Consider the following 24765-nt stretch of genomic DNA (forward strand, 5'->3'; position numbering starts at 1 on the left):
TCCCTGAGAAGTTGGAGGTCAGGAAGGAAGCTTCAGCCTGTGGGACCTTATGGGTTGTTGCTACCACCTGCTTAACCAGTTTCCTTAGACCTCAGCTTGCAGTTCCAGTAGGTTGAAGGAATCAGGACTCTACTTGGTTGCAAATAAAAGACGTCATTTCAGAGTGCCTCAGACAGACAAGAATTTACTGAGAAGTTCAGGGATGCATCCTGGCTTCACATCTGGCTGAACCCAGGGCCACCAAAAATGACAAGAAGATCCCCAGCATCACTACCTACTCTGCAGCCACCATGAAGGGGACAAGCTCATATTTTCTGCTGGTTTCCCTCATCAGAATAGCAGGGAGATCTAGTGGCTACGTAGCCCAGCCAGGCCACTGTCCTCCCAAAAAACTCTCAGGGGTTGGTCCCCATAGTCGGGGAGATGCTGGGCCAGCAGCAGTTTCAGTTACCACCATAGAGGGTCCAAGCATTCATGCCACTCCCATTGGGGAGCTATGAATCCCAGAGAAAGATAGGGGACAGATCTGGACCCTGTTAGAACCTCAAGGTTCCTGGTGTCAGGGTTCTGGAAGAAGACCTGCAGACATCATCCTGTCCTCACTCAGTCACAGAGAGTGGAGGCTGGTCTGGGGCAGAAAAGCCTGACAGCAGATTCCAGTTCTAGCCCCCAGCATGGGACCTTTGCACATGCCTCTCTCCCACCCCTCCATTCGGACATCTCTTCCTCTGATAACTGTCCTGGCTCAGCTCTCACCTGCACCAGCCTCAAATCTAGCACAGTCCTGGAAGAACCTGGCAGCCTCCCCATCAGCCCCACCTGCCTCTTACTTGTATTCCACCTGAAATTGTCTGGCTCTGTGTGACACTGGACTAGTGTTTGCTTCCCACCACTTATAAAGTGCCAAATGGGCCCAGGCTGGATCTATTTCCACTCAGTATTAAACCCTTAGCACCAGGAAGGGCATGAAGCTGCAGCTCAGGAATGAGGGTGACCCTGCAAATGGAGGCTGAGTTCGAATGCAGAGACTCCTGAACGAGCTGTGCCATCTCCCATCAGGATGATACAAACCAGACTCCCTCCTTATTGTCACCGAACCTCAGTTTCCTCGATAGGCAACTATGTACAATAGACACCTCCTCCCCCCAGGGCCTGTTGAGCCAACGAGAAGATAATTAGAGATTACATCAGTAAACGCTCTAGACACGACGGAAAAAGCTTCGTTTTGTTCTCTAACATGAATGGGAGGATCTGTTTAGGGTTTCAGGATTTTTTTTTAAGTAAAGTAAAAAACACCAGATGGCTTCAAAGTACGCAAGTGCTGGGCCAGTCCTCGTGACCTCCCACAGGAGACCAAGGCCCGGAGAGCAGTGGGGAGGAGAGGGGACAGCCGGGAACCAGGGCGGAGAGCGTGGGCCGCTGTGAATCACAGCGGGCGGGATTGGGGCTTTTGGCCCTGGGATGGAGGAATCCCTGGTGCGCGCCGGACAGCTGCGCGGAGGGCAGCCCTCTCTGTATGCTCGGAGGTGGGGCGGCTTCCTGGGTCGTCACAGCCTGGCTCTGGACCGGGGAATCCCCGCCTCCGAGTTCCAGTTCGGCAGTAGAGAACGGGTTCGAATTCTGCCACCGCCTCCACTGCCCAGTTTTGTCAAAGTCCCTTTCCGACTCCGAGGAGCTTCTGTTTTCTTATCTGTCAACCAGGCGCCGGAGTTCTCTTCTCAGAGGGTGGGGACCGGGTTAAAGGCTACCGTGTGCCGCATCTCAGGTGTCGTGAGGAGTCTCGCCCGCAGAGGGGCGCACACCGGACCCCAGAGCCCGCGTCTCATGCCCGACAACATGCTCTGTGTCTTATACAGACTGTCTTAATCCTCACCGCGACCCAGAGTTCGGTTCCATTGTCACCCCCTTTTACAGACCGGGAAACAAGCACCTCCCCAAGGTCCCGCGCCTTCAGTGTTTGAGGCCAAGTCCTCCGTCTCCTCGCCCTGCGTCCTTCAGCCCCTCTCCAGGACCCAGTGCCCAAAGCCCGCTTTCCAGACGGGATTGGCGCCTGCAGCGGCCTCTCGTCCCCTTCTTTGACTCCAGGGGGCCCAGTCCCCGCCGTTGTCACGACAACCTGAGGCCAATGGGGAACAAGGAGGGGAGGAAGCTCCGCCCCGGCCCCACCCCGGCCCCGCCCCTGACGGAGAGATCTTGGCCATAAGGGCCCGGGCCAAGCGGCGGGAGCTAGAGTCCGAGAGCGCTAGGCGTGCGCTGAGTGCAGTGTTTGCAGAGCGCAAAAGCCGGGAGCCCGGAAGGGCGCGAGCAGCGGCCACCATGTGCGGTGAGTGCGACCCCTCCTCCCTGGTAGCCACGAGTTCCGGCGCCCCAGCCTCTCAGCGCTTGAGCCCGAGAGTGGGTTGCCGGGGACCTGAAAGCGTCGCGGGACAGGGGCGTCGATAGACCTAGGCCCCCGAGGGCGTGTCCCAGGGTGGTGGAGTGAGGAGAGTGCCCAATCCCGGTCTTGCATTGGTGAGGGCCACCTGGCTTGGTCAACACAGAAGGGAGGGAATTGGTTCTATCCTGCTCCTGGACGTTTGCAACACAGTGGAATCCGCATCCCCTATCCAGTGGCGCTTTTCTCTGCTTGCCCCGAGTCTCCCACAAAGGCAGCCGCGCGCATCTCCGGCGCGGGGTGTCCAAATCAGCTCTCGGTGCCCCGCGCCCATCCCGATTCATACTTGCATCAGTGACCCCATATGCGCCCTCGCGGCAGTGTTGAGAGCAGCCTCTGGTGCGCTCGGGACAGGCCTATGCGCCCTCCTTGCGTCCCAACATGAACCCCTTGTCCCAAGAAGTGTGGATTCCGTGTTGCTGCCTCTTTGCTGGAACGGGCTCTGGGCGAGACACGGGGAAGAAGTAGCAATGATCGCGAGCCCAGGACCAGGAAGGGGTCGGGCTCTGGGCTTCCTGATCTGTCCGGCGATGTAGCTCTGCCTTGGGGAGGGCAGCCGCGGCCCTGCGTGCACATCTGCAATCCCTTACTCCTCTGTATGTGCCGCCTCCATGGCTGGGGAGAGAGCTGAGAACTTCTGTTGGGACAAAAGGTCACTGTGCCCTTTTTTTTCCTTGAGTAGGATTCAGTTACCCATTCCAGCCTCCGGTGGCTGGAGGACCTGGTGGAACTTTTGAAGCCATGAAAGGCCTCTGTTTCACTTCGCGGAGGGCTGCGGGGTGCGGTGTGCCAGCCTGAGCCTTGGGCCAAAGTCTGTACAGACCTTGTTCTGAGACCAGACTCTTCTGAAAAAAGTGAAAAAGGAACAACCAACCAAGGAGCAGACATTGGGTTGTTACCTTCCCCAGGCCGAGGAGGTATCAGTTTCAATTCCTGAAGCCTCCACTGAAGTCTAGGGACTCCCAGCATCATCTGTAATTTGTAGAGCTGTCTGTGGGCAATTCTGGGGAGAGAGACGAGGCAAAGGTGGTAGTTTTGTCACCATCAGGTTCTAAATCCATCGGTGTGGCATTCAAGGCCCTTGGCCAACTGGTGACCTGAGAACAAACTAGTGTACCAAGACCCTGGCACTAGGAGGATCTGTTCTCCAGTGCCAGAGCTACTGTCCTTCCTCTTCCAATGCCCTCCACCCCCATGACAGCTTAACCTTCCATCCTGATTCATAACTTGCATCCACTTTTCTCCCTGTTTTTCTTTCTGAGTCCTGGGTGGGGGGAGGCTCTACCTTGTTCAACTCTCAAAATCACAAGTTTTGTTCTGCTTTTTAAAAATGCTACATGTTTTGTCTGCTGGGGAAAAAGATGAATGTGAAGTCCAAACTACCTGTGTCCTTACATGAGAGCACCACGCCAGCACACCCCACCCTGCAACCCTCAGGGAAGTTAGGGAGCCACTGTGGAATTCCCACATGATAAAGTTATTTGCTTTTCCAGTAGCCAGGAGAATGTCTCAGCTGGGTGCTCCTGTGTCTTTTACATCTCTCTGACACCCGCCTAGCACAGAGGAAGCTCCCCACTCAGAGCTCACAGCAGCAGCTGGCTACACTCGGACAGACTGGTTTCTTTGCATTATGGTTTGTGTATGAATGGCAAATGATGCTGCTTTTCCTTCTACGTTTTTTTTTTTTTTTGTAATGAATCCATTTAAGTTTTCAAAATACAGTCAATTCTACAGAAAATCATTGGTACAAGGATACTGCAAAATTGCCAAGATGCACCTGGAAATAACGACTTACGCTCTTCACCTTACATTTGGGGAAATTGAGGCTCAGAGAGGTCTCCACACACCTTGTCTGAGCAGGAGTGGTTTGAGCTCTTTTCTCTGGGTTGGCAGTGGCCATGCTGAGATCTGCTATTTCTGGGATGTTCCCACAAAGATCAGCAGGAGTCCCACTCATGGCCTTTCCTTGGTAGGTGCTGATGACCATGCTCAGACTGGCCCTGCCTGTCCCTTCTCTTCACTGCTTCTCCCACAGACAGCTAGTCCCAATACTACTTGGTCCCCCACACACTAAGCAGATGACCCTCAAAGCTTTCAGTGCATTGAGCATGTAGTTGAAATGGCAGCTAGAAATTCATGGTGGTTTTGTTTACATCTGAGAGTTGCTGGCATTTTGCTGGCTTTTTGCCAATGGATAGGTTACTATAGTTCCTCCCTACCTCCGTTCCCTCCTTCCTTCCTTCTTCACTCAGCCACTACTGGCTGAGACCCTGTGTTTTCCAGGCCCTGGGGCCTCATGGGCATGATCCCCCCCCCCTTGGATAAGGGATAGGCATTTGAAGGGGGAATTCAGAGGCGGGTCACTGAGCAGGAACCAGGGAGCTCCTGAGGTAAATGCCATCACAGAGGCAGACCTCGGGATGAGCCACAGCCTGGCAGCCCAGTGCCAAACCAGCAGGTAGACCTCTCTCTCTTTGGTGCACAGGACTTAAACTTCATTTTTAAAATTAGTTACCAAATTATAAAATTGGGAAGATTTCACATGAGAAGGTGGACTTTTCTACTTCTCTTTAAAAAATTTAGAGGTGAGCAATCCTGAGTTTATCTTTCTGACTAGTGCACAGTGACCCTTAAGGGGGGGAGGTGCAAGCTCCTTAACTCTCCCAGCTCCCACCCCGCAGATGGTGTCCATGCAGTCTGAGCTTGGGACTCCAGCATGGTGGAGGTAGGGAGCGCCGACTGGCCCAGGCAGAGAGGGGATACCAGGGGCACTACCATAAAGGACTAGCTTCAATTCAAAAAGAGCTCCACAGAAAAGAAAGAGTGACAGACTGGTATGCCAGGACAAGGGTTGTAGCATGTGCAGGGTCATGGCAGCATGGAGCATGCACGCATGGAGTGCTGGCTGACTTAAAAGGATTTCAGTTCCTAGCCATTAATTCTTAAGTCTTGTCCTTCACTGCTGAGGGGGGAAAAAAAGACTTGGTTATGGAGAATTGGTGAATTCTTAGTTTTTGCTAAAAGGTAAAGCCCTTGCCTTGAATTTATCATCTTTTATCTTGTTTAGTATGTTAGTTTCCTCTGGCTGCTGGACAAATTACCACAAACGTGCTGGTTAGGTCCTGGCCAGTTGGCTCAGTGGATAGAGCATTGGCCTGGCATATGGATGTCCTAGGTTCAACTCCTAGTTAGAACACACAGGATAAGCGACCATCTGCTTCTCTTCCCCTCCCGCTCCCCCTTCTATCTCTTTTTTCCTCTCTCGTAGCCAGTGGCTCAATTGGTTTGAGCGTGGCCCCAATTGCTGAGGATAGCTTGGTTGATTCAAGCATTGGGCGCAGACAGGGGTTGCTGGGTAGATTCTGTTTGGGGCTCATGCAGGAGTCTGTCTCTCTCTCCCTTCCTTTCACTTAAAAAAAAAAAAATATATATATATATATATATATTTAAAAACAACAGTTGCTGGTTTAAAGCAACATAAATTTATTCTCTCACAGATATGGAGACTAGAAGTTAAGAAATCAGTTTTACTGGGCCAAAAGCAAGCTGTCAGCAGAGCCCCACTTCCTCTGGAAGCTCTAAGGGAGAATCTGTTCCTTATCTCTTCCAGCTTCTGGTGGCTACCAGCTTTCCTTGGCTTGTGGTTACTCACTCCAGTCTCTGCCTCTGTGGTGAAACCACCACCTTGTCTTGCAGGTGGAATTTCCCTCTTTATAAGGACACTTGTGACTCTATTTAGAACCCAACCAGATAATTCAGGATACTCTTCTATCTTAATATCCTTACCCTAATCACATCTTTAAAGACCTTTTTTATATAAAATTTCATATAGAGATGCTAGCAATTAGGACCTGATGTCTTTGGAGGGCATTAATCAACCTGCAACAGTTGGGTTCTTGCTTTCAAGTGCCTTTCCCAAGAATAGCAGAGGGCTGCCAATTCCAGATGCTCAAACCACGGCCACAGAGACATTGTCGGGACCCTGCCCCCTCCACCTGTCCCCAAGTCCACCAGGCACAGCACTGTCAGAAAGTGAGCCTAGGCATCTGTTAAACACCCTGTCCTTCACTGGAATGGTATAACATACGCAGTTTGACCAAATAGTTTGTCTCTGTGTCATAAATGTGGCTGTCACAGCACCTTGCCCTTCAAACATGTACATACCCTTCCCACTTATCTTTTCCCTGCAAGAAGCAGGCATAGTTTTATCTCCCAGAATCAAGTGGGGCCAGGATGCCCACACACAGTCTGTTGCTTGTATAGCGGTTTTCAGGGAACTTGTCAGGAGTTCACGGAGTCTCGTGCCTGGGCTCAGCTGAGGAAACAGCAGTCCAGGGAGATGACGTGACTCAGGGGAGAGCTCACCCTTTTGTTCAAACACTCGGGAAAAAATTTTGAAGATTAATTCAGTGCGCAAACAGTTAAGCAATTTAATCTGATTATCTGCTTTTTCATTTGCAACGGAAGTATTTCTCTCACTGAAAATAAAGTCTGGCTTTTTTTATAACCAAATTTTGGCAGTTTAAACAAGACCTCTATTTTTTTTTTCTTTACATTTTAAAGTATATGTTGCTTCCCCTTTGATGTTGGTGAAATCCTAACCTGACAAAGACACTAAGAGCTTTTATATTAAAAATAGAAATGCCTTGCCCATGCTTACTACAGGAAGCAGTCTCCTGTTATCTTAGGGATTCCAGTGGGGCCCTAATGTTAACCCCTGGAGTCCCAAGGAGGCCTGGGGCAGTGCAAGGCTGTCCCTAGAGGGGCCAACCCCCTCTTGACCCTGAGCCACTGTATAAGACCCCTCCCCCCCACTTGTGGGACCTTTGCTCTCTTTTTGAGAGGATGCAGGAGGAATTTTCCCCACTTCATGAAAACAGTAGCACTCCCCAGTCTGTGTGAGTGAAGACTGGACCACCAGAGAGCCTGCAGCCTCCTCTGCAGCCCTTGCGCTTAGCCCAGTAGCCTCCCCTTCCTGGGGCCTCACCCAGAAGAGTAGATAGCCTTACCTACCCCGGCATGCTACACACGTACACACTCACACACATACACACTCACATACGTACACTCTCATACACATACACTCATACCAGGCATCAGGCTGTCCTGGTCCTCAGCCACCACAGACAGCACAGAGCAGCTGCTTTCATGGAAGCACACTGGTGTCTCTGCAGAGATATCTGTTGGAGACAGTCCTAAAAGTACAACAGCTACAACAGCTCTGGTCAGCAGATGTGCACCTTTTAATTTTGAGAGATTGTCAAATTGCCTTCCCAAGAGGGTGCACAAATTTAAACTCTCACTTACTGTCAAACTGATCTTTACTGATCTCATAGGTAAAAAATGGATTCTCATAGTAGTTTTTATTATAGACAGAAGGGATTTTAGCAGGGAAGGGATTCTGATGTTAATAGCACTGAGAAATTCCCGGGAAGGCAGCTTTATTTCATTATGTTTAAAAAACAGCAAGAGCACGGTGTAAAAAGGCTTGTTTATTCACTTCATCACAATAGAGGGCAGGGACAGTCAAGAGGGTGAGCTGTGAGGGGATAGATGCTGTGCTTAGTTAATGAAAAGACTTACTGAATAGAAGTCGGCATGCCAGAGAGTTTATGTTGAAAATTATATTAATGGTTCCTTGTGCAAAGACCTCAAAAACCAATCCTTGGCAGTAATCTTTCAAATAGTGCCCTCTTTGCTGCTGAGACTCCCAACTAGGTGTGGACACAGCTGGTGATCCCAAGGACAAGGACACTTTAACTGTCCCAGCCCACAGGGGGCTGTGGTGGCAACCCCCACCCCCAACAAGGAGGCTGTTCTGGGTCTGAGAGCCAGAGCTCTGTTGAAGAACATACGGGCCTGCCGTGAGTTCAGAGTGGAGTTTGGCCCAGAAGGAGGGAAGCGCCAGGGAGAACAGGGGAGCAGTGTCATGGAGCGCTCTTGTAAATGCATCAGATGTAGAGCCTTTCCAGAGTTGGTGCATGGGCCTCTGAGCCATCTGCAGTGTCTTTCAGCTCCCCTTCTTGAGGTGCAGGGGTAATTCTAGAACAATTTCTAGAAGGCCAGCAAAGATCCATAGCTTAAAAATGATCTTCAGAAATGATCTGAGTTGCTCCTTCCTTCATGTAACCATCTTCCAGAGCTAGGTGGTCTTTATAAGTGATTGGAATTTGATCATGTCACCCCAGTGAACTTTCTGAATTTTTAAAGAAACGTTAATGGTACACAAAGTTTCATCTAAACATAGATTATACTGATAGTTGTACAACTCTGTGAATATGCTAAAAAACCATAATGTCTTTTTTTTTTCATTGCGACACCTTAGTTGTTCATTGATTGCCTTCTCATATGTGCCTTGACTGTAGGCCTTCAGCAGTCAGAGTAACCCCTTGCTCGAGCCAGTGTCTTTTTTTTTTTAAATAAATTTTTTATTAATGTTAATGGGATGACATTAATAAATCAGGGTACATATATTCAAAGAAAACATGTCTAGGTTATCTTGTCATTAAATTATGTTGCATACCCCTCGCCCAGAGTCAGATTGTCCTCCGTCACCCTCTATCTAGTTTTCTCTGTGCCCCTCCCCCTCCCCCTAACTCTCTCCCTCCTTCCCTCCTGCGTCCTCCCTCCCCCCACCCCTGGTAACCACCACACTCTTGTCCATGTCTCTTAGTCTCATTTTTATGTTCCACCAATGTATGGAATCATGTAGTTCTTGTTTTTTTCTGATTTATTTATTTCACTCCGTATAATGTTATCAAGATCCCACCATTTTGCTGTAAATGATCTGATGTCATCATTTCTTATGGCTGAGTAGTATTCCATAGTGTATATGTGCCACATCTTCTTTATCCAGTCTTCTTTGAAGGGCTTTTTGGTTGATTCCATGTCTTGGCCACTGTGAACAGTGCTGCAATGAACATGGGGCTACATGTGTCTTTACATATCAATGTTTCTGAGTTTTGGGGGTATATATCCAGTAGAGGGATTGCTGGGTCATAAGGTAGTTCTATTTTCAGTTTTTTGAGGAACCACCATACTTTCCTCCATAATGGTTGTACTACTTTACATTCCCACCAACAGTGGATGAGAGTTCCCTTTTCTCCGCAGCCTCTCCAACATTTGCTATTACCCGTCTTGTTGATAATAGCTAATCTAACAGGGGTGAGGTGGTATCTCATTGTAGTTTTGATTTGCATTTCTCTAATAACTAATGAAGCTGAGCATCTTTTCATATATCTGTTGGCAATGGTACACAAAGTTTCACCTAAACATAGATTACACTGATAGTTGTACAACTCTGTGAATATGCTAAAAAACCATAATGTCTTTTTTTTTTTTCATTGCGACACCTTAGTTGTTCATTGATTGCTTCTCATATGTGCCTTGACTGTAGGCCTTCAGCAGTCAGAGTAACCCCTTGCTCGAGCCAGTGTCTTTTTTTTTGTTTTCATTGCGACACCTTAGTTGTTCATTGATTGCCTTCTCATATGTGCCTTGACTGTAGGCCTTCAGCAGTCAGAGTAACCTCTTGCTCGAGCCAGCAACCTTGGACCCGAGCTGGTGAGCTTTTGCTCAAACCAGATGAGCCCACGCTCAAGCTGGCGAGCTCAGGGTCTCGAACCTGGGTCCTCGGCATCCCAGTCCGATGCTCTATCCACTGCGCCACCGCCTGGTCAGGCAAACCATAGTGTCTTCAGTTTTAAATAGGAAACCAGTATGGTATGTGACCTGTATCCCAATAAAGCTCTTAACATTTTTAAAATGTTTATATTAAAAGATAATTACCATTTTTCTCTAAGTGAAATTACGATACATCCCCTGCCCAGCTGTGTTCAGGTTTGAAGTGTAGGGCAGAGGGTGAGCTCCTGAGAAGCTCAGCAAGCACTTTTGTTGGGGAAGCATCCGAACTGCACACACAGCCCTTATATTCTGCACCTCTCACCTGAGCTCCAGTCAGCCGGGGAGACAAAAATAGCAGACTGTCAAAATTACCCGTGGCCGTTTTTTAACAGAAAACATCTGTAACTGCTCAGAAAGCACAGTGTGCATGTTTTTAAATATAAACTCTGTCCCTTAAGATATGTGTGAAAATATATTCTGTGCACAGTAATGTACAGTACATAAAAATGCAAAATATTTTAGTACTGTTTAATTTTATCACCTATTTTTGACTGAGTGTGTCTAGATGAATTTTAGCAATTTAAATGTTCATGTGATTTGACCGTACTTAACTGCTTAGACATATAACACTCATTTAGTTGAAATTTAATCATTCATTCGGATATACCATATTGACTTAAATCAACAACTGGAGATATTACAGTTGGTTTTTCAGCCCTCTAGTAGCTTCAGGTAGCCCTCGGGTAGATAATCCTTTCTGAAGTCATCAAAATAATTACCACATTGTGATTACTTAACATTCATCACCTAACATAGTTAAGATTTTTTTCCTTATTAGAACTTTTAAGAGCTACTCTTTCAGCAACTTGGAAATGTATAGTGAAGTATTAACTATAATTACCATGTTGTACATTACATCTCCAGGACTTATTTATCTTAGAACTAGAGATTTATATCTTTTGACCACCTTTACCCACTCCCACCTCTGGCAATCACCAATCTGATCTCTGTATCCATGAGTTTGGTTTTTTCAGATTCCATATACATGTGAAATCATAGAGTATTTGTCTTTCTCTAATTAGTTTCACTTAGCATTATACTTTCAGTGTCCATCCATGTTGTCACAAATGGCAGAATTTTTTTCTTTTTATGTCTCAGTAATATTCCATTGTATATATAGTGTGTCTGTAAAGTCATTGTGCACTTTTGACCTGTCACAGGAAAGCAACAAAAGATGATAGAAATGTGAAATCTGCACCAAATGAAAGGAAAACTCTCCCAGTTTCAGACCTATTCAGTGCAGTTCGATGTGGGCTCACACACAGATTTTTTAGGGCTCCTTAGGTAGCTATCCATATAGCCTCTACAGACTCGTCACTGACTGGTGGCCTACCAGAATGGGGTTTCTCCACCAAACTGCCGGTTTCCTTCAACTGCTTATCCCACCGAGTAATGTTATTCCTATGTGGTGGCGCTTCGTTATAAATGAGCCGATATTTATGTTGCACTTTGGTCACGGATTCGAATTTAGCAAGCCACAGAACACACTGAACTTTCCTCTGTACTGTCCACATCTCGACTGGCATGGCCGTGGGCTGCTCCGCTGTATACACGGTGTTACGTCATCTGCACATGTGCACATGCTGCCACATCACCCTACAGAAACTGGGAGGGTTTTCCTTTTATTTGGTACAGATTTCACATTTCTGTCGTCTTTTGTTGCTTTCCTGTGACCGGTCAAAAGTGCACCATGACTTTACAGACACACTGTATGTACCACATTTTTTTTATCCATTCATCAATGGGCGTTTACAATGTCTTGACTATGTTGAACAGTGCTGCAGTGAACATGGGGGTGCAGATATCTGGCAGGTTTTTAATTTTGGTCAGATTTTTTTGTCATCCCAGAAAAATATTGGGAAAATAAATAAAAAAGTGTCAACCAATGGTCATTGGCACCAATTCAATGCCAACAGAATCCCTAATTTGGAGTGCAATGAAGAAAATTTTATTTAGTACAGACAGCACAATTGTGATACAGCACAGCTGTGGAACAGCTGAATAATATTACAGCGCAATTATGTAACAGCGCAGCGTGAGGTGGTCCTGGGAGGCAGCCTTGGGGCAAGGTCTGTCTCTGGCTAGACAGTTCTACTCTGGTCTGCCTGCTCTGCTCCACAAATCTGAGCCAGTCTACTTTGTTCTGCTCAGCTCTGGTCTAGTGGGACAGTTTGGTATTTCAGCTCCAGCCAGGAAACTTGGTCTTCAGTCTTCAGTTGAAAAGGAAAAGTGCCCTCTTGGAGCCAGAGGGGAGCTGGCTTATATAGACAGAAGACTCTGCCCCAGTCTCTGATTGGTCCATCCTCATGCAAGAAGGAACTCTAAATCCTTGGAACTTTAATGGTCCAAAAAACACTGTCCTGACTCATCAGAACGGAGCTGCTCTGATTGGTTGTTGAAGATGCTAATGGCGATATAGCTGCACAGCTCTGATTGGAAGGGGAAAGCCTCAGTCCTATTGGTTGAAATATGATTCCAGGAACTCCTTTATAAGGGTTGGCACAGCCAGTAAGAGCACAGTGCAGGCAGGCAGTTCAGTGCAAGCTACTTTCTGAACTGCAGCTTGCACGAGAGGCCCCTGTTTGGAAATGACTACTAGGCTCTGTTTTATTTATTTTTAATTTGACCCCAGTTAGCCACCAGAAACCCTTTTTAGTAGGTATCATCTTTCCCAAAGTTAAAATTGGGAAAATAAACCTTTTAACTCTACCTATCCCTGAGGCAGTGCAGTCCAGTGCTGGGAACATTTAAGTCTTAAAGTCAGGTCTCCTCGGTTGTCTTCCTGATTCTGGCCCAGTCATAGCCTTCCAGGCTTCTAAGTCTGCAATGAGCTTTAATTGACATCTGTGTAGGAATGCTTGGCCCAGTGTCTGACACATGGTAAGTTCTCAATAAGATGAGGTACTACAAATATGCCTGAAGCCCAGTAACTTTCATGATCCATACTATTGCTTCCCTAATTAATACAGATTCAGGGTTGCTCTATTCCACAGTTATTGAACAAGGGCCATGTGCTGAGATACAGTAATAAAGATAGCAGTGCCAGCCTGTGTCCCTGTCAGGGTACATTGATGTCCCAGGATTTCAGAGCACTGGGACATTTCAGAGCACATTTCCTGTGAGTGTAAGAGCCAGGGCCTAGACAAGCCCGCCCTGAGAGGTGGGGTTGGAACTGAGCTTTGAGGAGGGTAGGAGGATGCAAGACAAGGATGACCAGATGGGACACTCACAGGGCAAGATAGAGACAGACCAAGAGTCTGTGGAGGAATTTGGAAAGACCCAGCATGACAACTGTTACTTCCTATTTAGGACAATATTATGTTGCAATAGGAATACAGAAAATAAAGCCAAACAAAATCTTCTTGGCTTGTGGTCCTCCCTGAAAGATAAGGATTCTCTAGGGGCCAAAAGATGGTTTTACTCTTGCTGTTGTCAAGTGGTGCTGATTGATCCAAGCAGCGGGGCTGAGTGGAAAGTGGAGCAAAGGCCACAGGGCCCGTTCTCTCCTACTACAGGAGGCTGCTGTGGCCTCTGTATGACTTTTCCCAGGTGTAGTCTGTGCCAGCCCAGGAGTCCACGTAGGTGGGAACTCCCAGATGTCCACGGGTTGTTGGGTTGTTTTGTTGCTATTTGCTGTTATAAATGTTGCAGTGAAAGCCTCATCTCCTCCATCCATGGAAAGCTTCTCCTTGGTGGAATGGCAAGTCCAAGAGGTGTGCAGGTGTTCTTCACCTGCTGCATAAGTCTTTTTGTCACAGAGGAAGGGATGACACCCTTCCCAAAGCAGGAGGAGAGCGTGACTGTTCCTCTGTGTGCAGCCTGGCTGCACTCCGGGGTGCTGCCTGCGGCCACAGGCCCAGACCATGTTCTAAACACAATCCAGTGTTTAGTAAACGTGTAGTATCTCCCTCTTTTAACAGGAATCTTTGCCTACATGAACTACAGAGTCCCCAGGACCAGAAAGGAGATTTTTGAAACCCTCATCAAGGGCCTGCAGCGGCTTGAGTACAGAGGCTATGACTCGGCAGGTAAGCCCTGCAGGCATCCGCCACAGAAATGAACAGTTTGTTACATTTGAAAACTATAGATAGTCAAGAGAATAAACCAGGGTAAAAGAAGTCTCATCCAGAGTACCCCAATTGGTATCTTATTGGTATCTTTGTGTCCCTCTTCTAGTCATTGTTAGGGTGGTCTCGGGGTGAGGGTGGAGGTGTGATGCATAGAGATTTTTATTTTTACCTAATCATAATTATAGAATTTTGTATTTTATATTTCTTCCACTTATCTCAACATTTTCCATTATCCTAAATTCCTCCTAACGATCTTCCTAAGTGACTGCATAATCTGCTGGGCGACTGTCTCCGAGTTTACTTTGCCAGCTGCCTGACTGGTGGACATTTAGTCTGTTCCTCTGTTTTTAATTAACCTGCCTCAGAAGAGAGAGAGTCAGATCATTCTACATGCCTGTCAGTGCTTAGCAGAGGCAGGCGGCCCTGTGAAAGGCTAAGGAGATGCTGACAGCAGAGGCACCAGCTGAAACTGCAAGGTGCCCACCGCCCTCACTGGTGGCCGCTGTGGTACCTGTCCCCACAGCTCCCAAGGGCCTCCCCCAGTAACTGCCGGGGTCCAGGCACACATTGCCTGCTGGCTGTTAAGTGTTGCCACAGTTACAACCTCCTCTTTCCAAGTCAATTAAGCGACATTTCTGGGGAGCCAAAACTAATAAATGCAGCCCTCACCCTGGATGGTGCCCTGTAACAAAGTCTGCGAGACAAACCCTAACTTCCAATACAGAAAATCATGTTTGCCTACAGGTGTGGCAATCGATGGAAATAATAATGAAGTCAAAGAAAGACATATCCAGCTGGTCAAGAAAAGGGGAAACGTCAAGGCTCTTGATGAAGAACTTTACAGTAAGTGGGAAACACGCCTCTTCAGAGCGGTGAGCACAGCGTGGGTCACTTGGAAACCTCTTTTTCCCGACAGTATTTGAAACAAAAACTGACTTGTCTGAGCGTGGATAAACAGAAGGAGGATTAAGCCCACGCTGTAAAACTGTTTCCCAAAGTACGGGATGGTTTCTTTTAGGTGGTGGTGCATGAATAAATGGTATTTTTTTAAAAAAATTGGGGCCCTGGCCGGTTGGCTCAGTGGTAGAGCATCGGCCTGGCGTGCAGCAGTCCCGGGTTCGATTCCTGGCCAGGGCATACAGGAGAAGCGCCCATCTGCTTCTCCACCCCTACCCCTCTCCTTCCTCTCTGTCTCTCTCTTCCCCTCCTGCAGCCAAGGCTCCATTGGAGCAAAGTTGGCCCGGGCGCTGAGGATGGCTCCGTGGCCTCTGCCTCAGGCGCTAGAATGGCTCTGGTTGTGATGGAGCAATGCCCCAGATGGGCAGAGCATCGCCCCCTGGTGGTCATGCCGGGTGGATCCTGGTCTGGCACATGCGGGAGTCTGTCTGACTGCCTCCCCGTTTCCAACTTCAGAAAAATGCAAAAAAAAAAAAAAAAAAAATTGGTACTTACGTATTTTTTAAATTTTTCTGGCAAGTGATACTGCTTTTTTCTACTTGTAGTAGTGATATATAATTTTCTTTTTAAAGTAAGTTTATTTCAATTAAGTGAGTTAGGTTACTAATAAGTACTATGAAACAATAAGGGGTCTGGCAGCAACACCAGGAGGGGCAGGGCCCTGTGCCACGGCTCGTAGGGTGTGCTGATGGGTCTCTGTGTAGTGATTCCACCTCCGCATGTCAGTACTGTGTCAAAGGGATTTTTCTTTCGTCTAGAGCAAGACAGCATGGACTTAGAGGTGGAGTTTGAGACCCACTTTGGCATTGCGCACACACGCTGGGCCACCCATGGGGTTCCCAGTGCTGTCAACAGCCACCCGCAGCGGTCAGACAAAGGCAATGGTATGTATCAAGGCCCTACTCCCTGTCCTGAGGGTTCTGCCTGGCCCTGACCCATGCCAGGTTGATCCACGCCCACTGCCAGAGGGCTTCTCAACCACCCTGTCATCCCCAAGGATCCAACTGGTGGCACCAGCCCCAGATAGGAGGCAAATTCAGCTGATTCCACCAGGCACCCACAGGAAAGTGAAGGCACTCCTGAGAGTACCTCTGGCTCTTGGGAACCCAGCCTGAGGGGACTTGGCATCATGAGTGGGTGAAAGGCCTAGATGTTGTTCCAAAACAAAGGACTGAAGTGTCCTGGAGGACCGGGCCCTTGAGGAAAGATAGGGTTTCGTCCTCATCCCTAAACGCACCCTGCTGTGGAAGAGCGCAGTCCTGGGCACGGCTCACTGAGGCTTAGGTGCCTGCTCTAAACTGGCCCCTGCACTGAGGGCTTGAGGTTTGGAGGAGAGGCTACAGCTGGCAGCCCAAGAGCTCCTCCCAGCAGCAGGACCCTCCGTGTGACTTGGTTGGCATTTATGAAAAATGAGGATGATTGTGTGGGAAAGTCCAGCCTTCTGGCACCCCTTGACAAACTAGAAGGTATGGTAACTGGCTCACAGAACTTCAGACTTCCACTGACAGGCCAAGGTCACAGAGCAGGGACCCACCACTGCTCATAGCAATCTCATAGGGACACCAGACCATCTTTGGTGGGCTGTAGGCTCCCCAGTTCTCCCAACTGACCCCACCATGTGCCAAGCCGAGCTCATGGGTCCTCAGCACTTGCCTGGTCCTTCAGGACAGTTCTCCATGCCATGGTTCTTTTAAATCATGCCCCACCCCCTTTCGTGGGGTAGATTGGTAGATCTGGGGCTCCCGGTGGTAGCTCTTCGGGACTCTGTGGTCAGCCTCAGGGTTGTTGGTCTTCCTGCAATAGGACACAGTAGGCATGTGAGATAGGGACGAGCATAGCCCTTGACTCCTCCCAGGGCCCAGGCAAGAGCTTGAGAAATCGTTTAGGCCTTCATGGAGGTCTCCACTCTAGGTTGGGCCTGGTCAGGTCAGGAGCACCAAATGCTCACACCTGGGCATGACGGAGGAAGGTGTCCAATAGAGATAATGTTTCCTGGAGTCAGCTGGGACCCCGCTCTGCAACATCCCCTGGCATAGTGCAGATTCTTGTGGAGCCCTATAGCAAAGTAAGGATCAGACACATCAGACAAACTCTGGGTGCTGTCAGTAGGCACTTAGTTGAGGATCAACAAGAACCACTGCAGTTAATCTTCTGGAAATCGGGCCACAGGAGGGAGCCACACCTCCCTGCTCAGTGTCCTTTGCCCCCTGTGGACACTGGTTTCCCAAGGTAGTTCGCCCTGCCCAGCTGGGAAAGGAAGGCCCCCTCTGGACAGCAGGAGAGCCCACTGCACCTCTCTCAGCAGAGCAGCCACTGCAGCGCTGGGGCAAGGCTACATCTGTGTCCACGTGCTCAGTTCCTGGCAGTGAGGTTTTTGCTGAGGACTTTTCCCTGGATCTGGTCCATGCCCTAGACCATAGGGCATTCCACTACTGGGGCAGGCACCTTATACCCAGGAGGGAGGCAGCAGACCCCATGTTGCTAAGGACCTAGAACACATATCCAGTCAAACCCCGAGCTAGACACAGGGGTTGGTCCCTGGAGCAGCAGTTTTGGCTAAGGAAACGTTGTACCAGACCGTGTGCCCTGAGGTATTACGCCCCAGTCATAGCCCCATGCCCATTCAGGTGATAAGGCGAACCCCTACTTCAGCGCAGACGATGAGTCTGTGTCCCCATAGCAGGGAGGATCCCAGGAGATTCCACCCACACCCAAACTGGGAAATGCCTGTCCTGACTCAGGATGAGTAATTAAAGATAAAACAACATGGGAAGTAAGAAAGATTCATAAAATATCTTTAGCAGCTCATCAGTGATAGCTGGAGAGCATCCTTGTAGGGAAGACTTGCCCCCAGCATCAACATTGCACAAGAAAATTAGTTTCCACAAAGTAAACACAGATTCTAGGAAACAAATTAATGCTAAGAAGACAACAGGCCAAAGTAAAAGTAAAGTTTTTTCTTTATTTTCTTTATTGATTTTAACTTATTTTGTTTACATAGATTCAAGTGTCCCACCGAATACATCACCCCCACCCCCAAGTTTCCCTCAACATCTCCCTTGCCACACTCCCCCCAACGTCCTCCCCCCATTCGCTCTAGGATTTGCTTTCCTGCTCTCTATAACGCTATGTTATGTATATATAATTTCACCAATCTCTTTCCCTTCTCTGATTTCATCCTGTCATCCCCTTTCCCTCTGTCCACTTTCCCTTTGGTCTGTTTGATCCCACCTCTGCCTCTGTTCCGTTCCTCAGTTCACATTGTTCATTAGATTCCTCAGTGAGTGAGGTCATATGATATTTTTCTTTCTCTGCCTGGCTTATTTCACTTAGCATAATAGTTTCCAGGTCCATCCATATTGTCACAAAAAATAATATTTCCTTCTTTTTCACGGCCCCATAGTATTCCATTGTGCATTTGTACCACTGCTTTTTAATCCACTCGTCCACTGATGGACACTTGGGCTGTTTCCAGATCTTGGCTATTGTAAACAATGCTGCAATTAATATGGGGGGTGCATTTCTTCTTTTGAATCAGTGTTTTGGTATTCTTAGACTATATTCCTAAAAGTGGGATGGCTGGGTCAAAAGGCAGTTCCATTTTTAATTTTTTGAGGAATCTCCATACTGTTTTCCACAGTGGCTGCACCAGTCTGCATTCCCACCAGCAGTGCAGGAGGGTTCCCTTTCTCCACATCCTTGCCAGCACTTATTCTGTGTTGTTTTGTTAATGAGTACCATTTTGACTGGTGTGAGGTGATATCTCATTGTGGTTTTAATTTGCATTTCTCTAATGATTAGTGATGGTGAACATTTTTTCGTCTGCCTATTGGCCTCTTTGGAGAAATGTCTATTCATTTCTTTTGCCCATTTTTTGATTGGATTGTTTATCTTCTTGGTGTTGAGTTTTACAAGTTCTTTATAAATTTTGGTTATTAACCCCTTATCAGAAGTATTGTCAAATATGTTCTCCCACTGTGTGGTTTGTTTTTTTATTTTCTTCATGTTGTCTTTAGTTGTGCAAAAGCTTTTTAGTTTGATGTAGTTCCATTTGTTTATCCTGTCTTTTTTTTTTTTTTTCTTTTGCACTTTTCCGAAGCTGGAAACGGGGAAGCAGTCAGACTCCTGCATACGCTCAACTGGGATCCACCCGGCATGCCCTCTGGGGCATCGCTCTGTTGCATCCAGAGCCATTCAAGTGCCTGAGGCAGAGGCCATGGAGCCATCCTCAGCGCCCGGGCCATCTTTGCTCCAATAGAGCCTCGGCTGCGGGAGGGGAAGAGAGAGACAGAGAGGAAGGAGAGGGGGAGGGGGGGAGAAGCAGATGGGCGCTTCTCCTGTGTACTCTGGGTGGGAATCGAACCTGGGACTCCTGCACGCCAGGCCGACGTTCTGCCACTGAGCCAACCGGCCAGGGCCCTATCCTGTCTTTTATTTCACTTGCCCGTGGAGATAAATCAGCAAATATATCACTGCGAGAGATGTCGGAGAGCTTACTGCTTATGTTTTCTTCTAAGATTCTTATGGTTTCACAACTTACATTTAAGTCTTTTATACATTTTGAGTTTATTTTTGTGAATGGTGTAAGTTGGTAGTCTAGTTTCATTTTTTTGCAGGTAGCTGTCCAATTTTCCCAACACCATTTGTTAAAGAGACTGTCTTTACTCCATTGTATGCTCTTACCTCCTTTGTCAAATATCAATTATCCATAAAGGTGTGAGTTTATTTCTGGGTTCTCTGTTCTGTTCCATTGATCTACATGCCTGTTCTTATGCCAGTACCGAGAGCTGTTCTGAGTACAATGGCCTTGTAGTGTGATACCACCCACTTTAGTCTTCTATTTCAAGATTGCTGAGGATATTCGTGCTCTTTTTTGGTTCCATATAAATTTTTGGAATATTTGTTATATATATATTTTTTAACAGAGACAGAGTCAGAGAGAGGGATAGATAGGGACAGACAGACAGGAACGGAGAGAGATGAGAAGCATCAATCATTAGTTTTTCGTTGCAACACCGTAGTTGTTCCTTGATTGCTTTCTCATATGTGCTATGACTACGGAGGTACAGCAGACCGAGTAACTCCTTGCTTGGGCCAGCAACCTTGGGTCCAAGCTAGTGAGCTTTGCTTAAACCAGATGATGCACTCAAGCTGGCGACCTCGGGTTCTCAAACCTGGATCCTCCACATTTCAGTCCAACGCTCTATCCACTGCGCCACTGCCTGGTCAGGCTTGTTCAATATCTTTGATGTATGTCATTGGTATTTTAATAGGAATTACATTGAATTTATAAACTTCTTTGGGTAATATAGACATTTAAATGATGTTTATTCTTCCTATCCATGAACACAGTATATGCTTCCACTTGTTTGTATCTTCCGTGATTTCATTTATCAATATTTTATAATTTTCCAAGTACAAGTCTTTAACCTCTTTTGTTAAATTTACCCCTAGGTACTTTATTTTTTTGTTGCAATAGTGAAGGGGATTGTTTTTCTTAATTTCTCTTTCTTACTGTTCATTGTTGGTGTATAAAAATTTCTCTTTCTTACTGTTCATTGTTGGTGTACTGATTTCTGAATATTAATTTTATATCCTGCCATCTTACCAAATTCATTTATCAGGTCTAGAAGATTTTGGCTAAGACTGTAGGGTTTTCTATGTACAGTATCATATTATCAGCAAATAATGATAGTTTTACTTCTTCTTTTCCAATTTGGATGTCTTTTATTTCTTTTTTTTTTTTTTAGTTTTGATTCTAAATGAACTTTATTACATTAATTATTGCACTTAATTGTTTATAATATTTATGCTATTCTATTTTTTTTTTATAAATTTTTATTAATGATAATGGGATGACATTAATAAATCAGGGTACATATATTCAAAGAAAACATGTCTAGGTTATTTTGTCATTAAATTATGTTGCATACCCCTCGCCCAAAGTCAGATTGTCCTCCGCCTCCCTCTATCTAGTTCTCTGTGCTCCTCCCCCTCCCCCTAACTCTCTCCCTCCCTCCCTCCCATGTCCTCCCTCCCCCCACCCCTGGTAACCATCACACTCTTGTCCATGTCTCTTAGTCTCGTTTTTATGTTCCACCAATGTATGGAATCATGTAGTTCTTGTTTTTTTCTGATTTACTTATTTCACTCCGTATAATGTTATCAAGATCCCACCATTTTGCTGTAAATGATCTGATGTCATCATTTCTTATGGCTGAGTAGTATTCCATAGTGAATATGTGCCACATCTTCTTTATCCAGTCTTCTATTGAAGGGCTTTTTGGTTGTTTCCATGTCTTGGCCACTGTGAACAGTGCTGCAATGAACATGGGGCTACATGTGTCTTTACGTATCAATGTTTCTGAGGTTTTGGGGTATATATCCAGTAGAGGGATTGCTGGGTCATAAGGTAGTTCTATTTGCAGTTTTTTGAGGAACCGCCATACTTTCCTCCATAATGGTTGTACTACTTTACATTCCCACCAACAGTGGATGAGAGTTCCCTTTTCTCCGCAGCCTCTCCAACATTTGCTATTACCCGTCTTGTTGATAATAGCTAATCTAACAGGGGTGAGGTGGTATCTACCCATTGTAGTTTTGATTTGCATTTCTCTAATAACTAATGAAGCTGAGCATCTTTTCATATATCTGTTGGCCATTTGTATTTCTTCCTGGGAGAAGTGTCTGTTCATGTCCTCTTCCCATTTTTTTTATTGGATTGTTTGTTTGTTTGTTGTTGAGTTTTATGAGTTCTTTGTAAATTTTGGATATTAGGCCCTTATCTGAGCTGTTGTTTGAAAATATCATTTCCCATTTAGTTGGCTGTCTGTTTATTTTGATATCAGTTTCTCTTGCTGAGCAAAAACTTTTTATTCTGATGTAGTCCCATTCATTTATCTTTGCCTTCACTTCTCTTGCCATTGGAGTCAAGTTCATAAAATGTTCTTTAAAACCCAGGTCCATGATTTTAGTACCTATGTCTTCTTCTATGTACTTTATTGTTTCAGGTCTTATATTTAGGTCTTTGATCCATTTTGAGTTAATTTTAGTACACGGGGACAGGCTGTAGTCGAGTTTCATTCTTTTGCATGTGGCTTTCCAGTTTTCCCAACACCATTTGTTGAAGAGGCTTTCTTTTCTCCATTGTGTGTTGTTGGCCCCTTTATCAAAGATTATTTGACCATATATATGTGGTTTTATTTCTGGGCTTTCTATTCTGTTCCATTGGTCTGAGTGTCTATTTTTCTGCCAATACCATGCTGTTTTGATTATCGTGGCCCTATAATATAGTTTAAAGTCAGGTATTGTAATGCCCCCAGCTTCATTCTTTTTCCTTAGGATTGTTTTGGCTATTCGGGGTTTTTTATAGTTCCATATAAATCTGATGATTTTTTGTTCCATTTCTTTAAAAAATCTCATAGGAATTTTGATGGGAATTGCATTAAATTTATATATTGCTTTGGGTAATATGGCCATTTTAATTATATTTATTCTTCCTATCCAAGAACAAGGAATATTTTTCCATCTCATTGTGTCTTTTTCTATTTCTCTTAATAATGCCTTGTAGTTTTCGTTATATAGGTCCTTTACATTCTTTGTTATGTTTATTCCTAGGTATTTTATTTTTTTTGTTGCAATCGTGAAGGGGATTATTTTTTTGAGTTCGTTTTCTAATATTTCATTGTTGGCATATAGAAAGGCTATGGACTTTTGTATGTTAATTTTGTATCCTGTGACCTTACTGTATTGTTTCTAATAATCTTTTTGTGGAGTCCTTCGGGTTTTCGATGTATAAGATCATATCATCAGCAAAAAGTGATACCTTTACTTCTTCTTTTCCGATATGGATGCCTTTTATTTCTTTGTCTTGTCTGATTGCTCTGGCCAGAATTTCTAGCACCACGTTAAATAAGAGTGGAGAGAGTAGACAACCCTGTCTTGTTCCTGATTTAAGGTAGAAAGTCCTCAGTTTTATGCCGTTTAATATGATGTTGGCTGATGGTTTATCATATATGGCCTTTATCAAGTTGAGATATTTTCCTTCTATACCCATTTTGTTGAGAGTCTTAAACATAAAATTGTGTTGTATTTTATCAAAAGCCTTTTCTGCATCTATTGATAAGATCATGTGGTTTTTGTTCTTTGTTTTGTTGATATGGTGTATTACGTTAACCGTTTTGCGTATGTTGAACCATCCTTGAGATTCTGGGATGAATCCCACTTGATCATGATGTATTATTTTTTTAATATGTTGTTGTATTCGGTTTGCCAGTATTTTGTTTAGTATTTTAGCATCTGTATTCATTAGAGATATTGGTCTGTAGTTTTCTTTCTTTGTGCCATCCTTGCCACGTTTTGGTATGAGGGTTATGTTGGCCTCATAAAATGTGTTTGGAAGTATTGCTTCTTCTTCAATTTTTTGGAAGACTTTGAGTAGAATAGGAACCAAGTCTTCTTTGAATGTTTGATAGAATTCACTAGTATAACCGTCTGGGCCTGGACTTTTATTTTTGGGGAGGTTTTTAATAGTTTTTTCTATTTCCTCCCTGCTGATTGGTCTGTTTAGGCTTTCCGCTTCTTCATGACTCAGTCTAGGAAGGTTGTATTGTTCTAGGAATTTATCCATTTCTTCTAGATTGTTGTATTTGGTGGCATATAATTTTTCATAGTATTCTACAATAATTCTTTGTATATCTATGATGTCTGCGGTGATCTCTCCTCTTTCATTTTGGATTTTATTTATTTGAGTCCTGTGTCTTTTTTCCTTGGTGAGTCTTGCCAAGGGTTTGTCAATTTTGTTGATCTTTTCAAAGAACCAGCTCCTTGTTTTATTGATTTTTTCTATAGTTTTTCTGTTCTCTATTTCATTTATTTCTGCTCTGATTTTTATTATCTCCTTTCTTCGGCTGGTTTTGGGTTGTCTTTGTTCTTCTTTTTCTAATTCCTTAAGGTGGGAAGTTAAGTGGTTTACTTGGGCTCTCTCTTGTTTGTTCATATAGGCCTGAAGTGATATGAACTTTCCTCTTATTACTGCTTTTGCTGCATCCCAGAGATTCTGATATGTCGTATTTTCATTTTCATTTGTCTGTATATATCTTTTGATCTCTGCACTTATTTCTTCTTTGACCCATTCATTTTTTAGAAGTATGTTGTTTAGTTTCCACATTTTTGTGGGTTTTTCCCCCTCTTTTTTGCAGTTGAATTCTAGTTTCAAGGCTTTATGATCAGAAAATATGCTGGTACAATTTCAATTTTTCTAAATTTGCTGATATTGTCTTTGTGGCCCAACATATGGTCAATTCTTGAGAATGTTCCATGTACACTAGAGAAAAATGTATACTCTGTCGCTTTGGGATGAAGTGTCCTGTAGATGTCTATCATATCCAGGTGTTCTAGTATTTCGTTTAAGGCCACTATATCTTTATTGATTCTCTGTTTGGATGACCGATCTAGAGCCGTCAGTGGTGTATTGAGGTCTCCAAGTATGATTGTATTTTTGTTAGTTTTTGTTTTAAGGTCAATAAGTAGCTGTCTTATATATTTTGGTGCTCCTTGGTTTGGTGCATATATATTAAGGATTGTTATGTCTTCTTGATTCAACTTCCCCTTAGCCATTAT

General features: G+C 45.3%; 1 protein-coding gene across 1 annotated transcript in view; it reads left to right on the plus strand.

Annotated features, from left to right (window-relative positions):
• Nucleotides 1-2240: 2240 nt before the first annotated feature.
• Nucleotides 2241-24765, plus strand: part of GFPT2 (glutamine-fructose-6-phosphate transaminase 2) — a 58716-nt gene continuing 36191 nt past the window's right edge. The window contains exons 1-4 of the mRNA XM_066343549.1: nucleotides 2241-2323; nucleotides 14038-14145; nucleotides 14932-15030; nucleotides 15903-16028. Of these exons, the coding sequence (XP_066199646.1) occupies nucleotides 2317-2323; nucleotides 14038-14145; nucleotides 14932-15030; nucleotides 15903-16028 (340 nt within the window). The 5' untranslated portion in view covers nucleotides 2241-2316. The remainder of the gene's footprint in view (nucleotides 2324-14037; nucleotides 14146-14931; nucleotides 15031-15902; nucleotides 16029-24765) is intronic.

The sequence above is a fragment of the Saccopteryx leptura genome, chromosome 6 (genome assembly GCF_036850995.1).
Source record: "Saccopteryx leptura isolate mSacLep1 chromosome 6, mSacLep1_pri_phased_curated, whole genome shotgun sequence".
Taxonomy (NCBI): domain Eukaryota; kingdom Metazoa; phylum Chordata; class Mammalia; order Chiroptera; family Emballonuridae; genus Saccopteryx; species Saccopteryx leptura.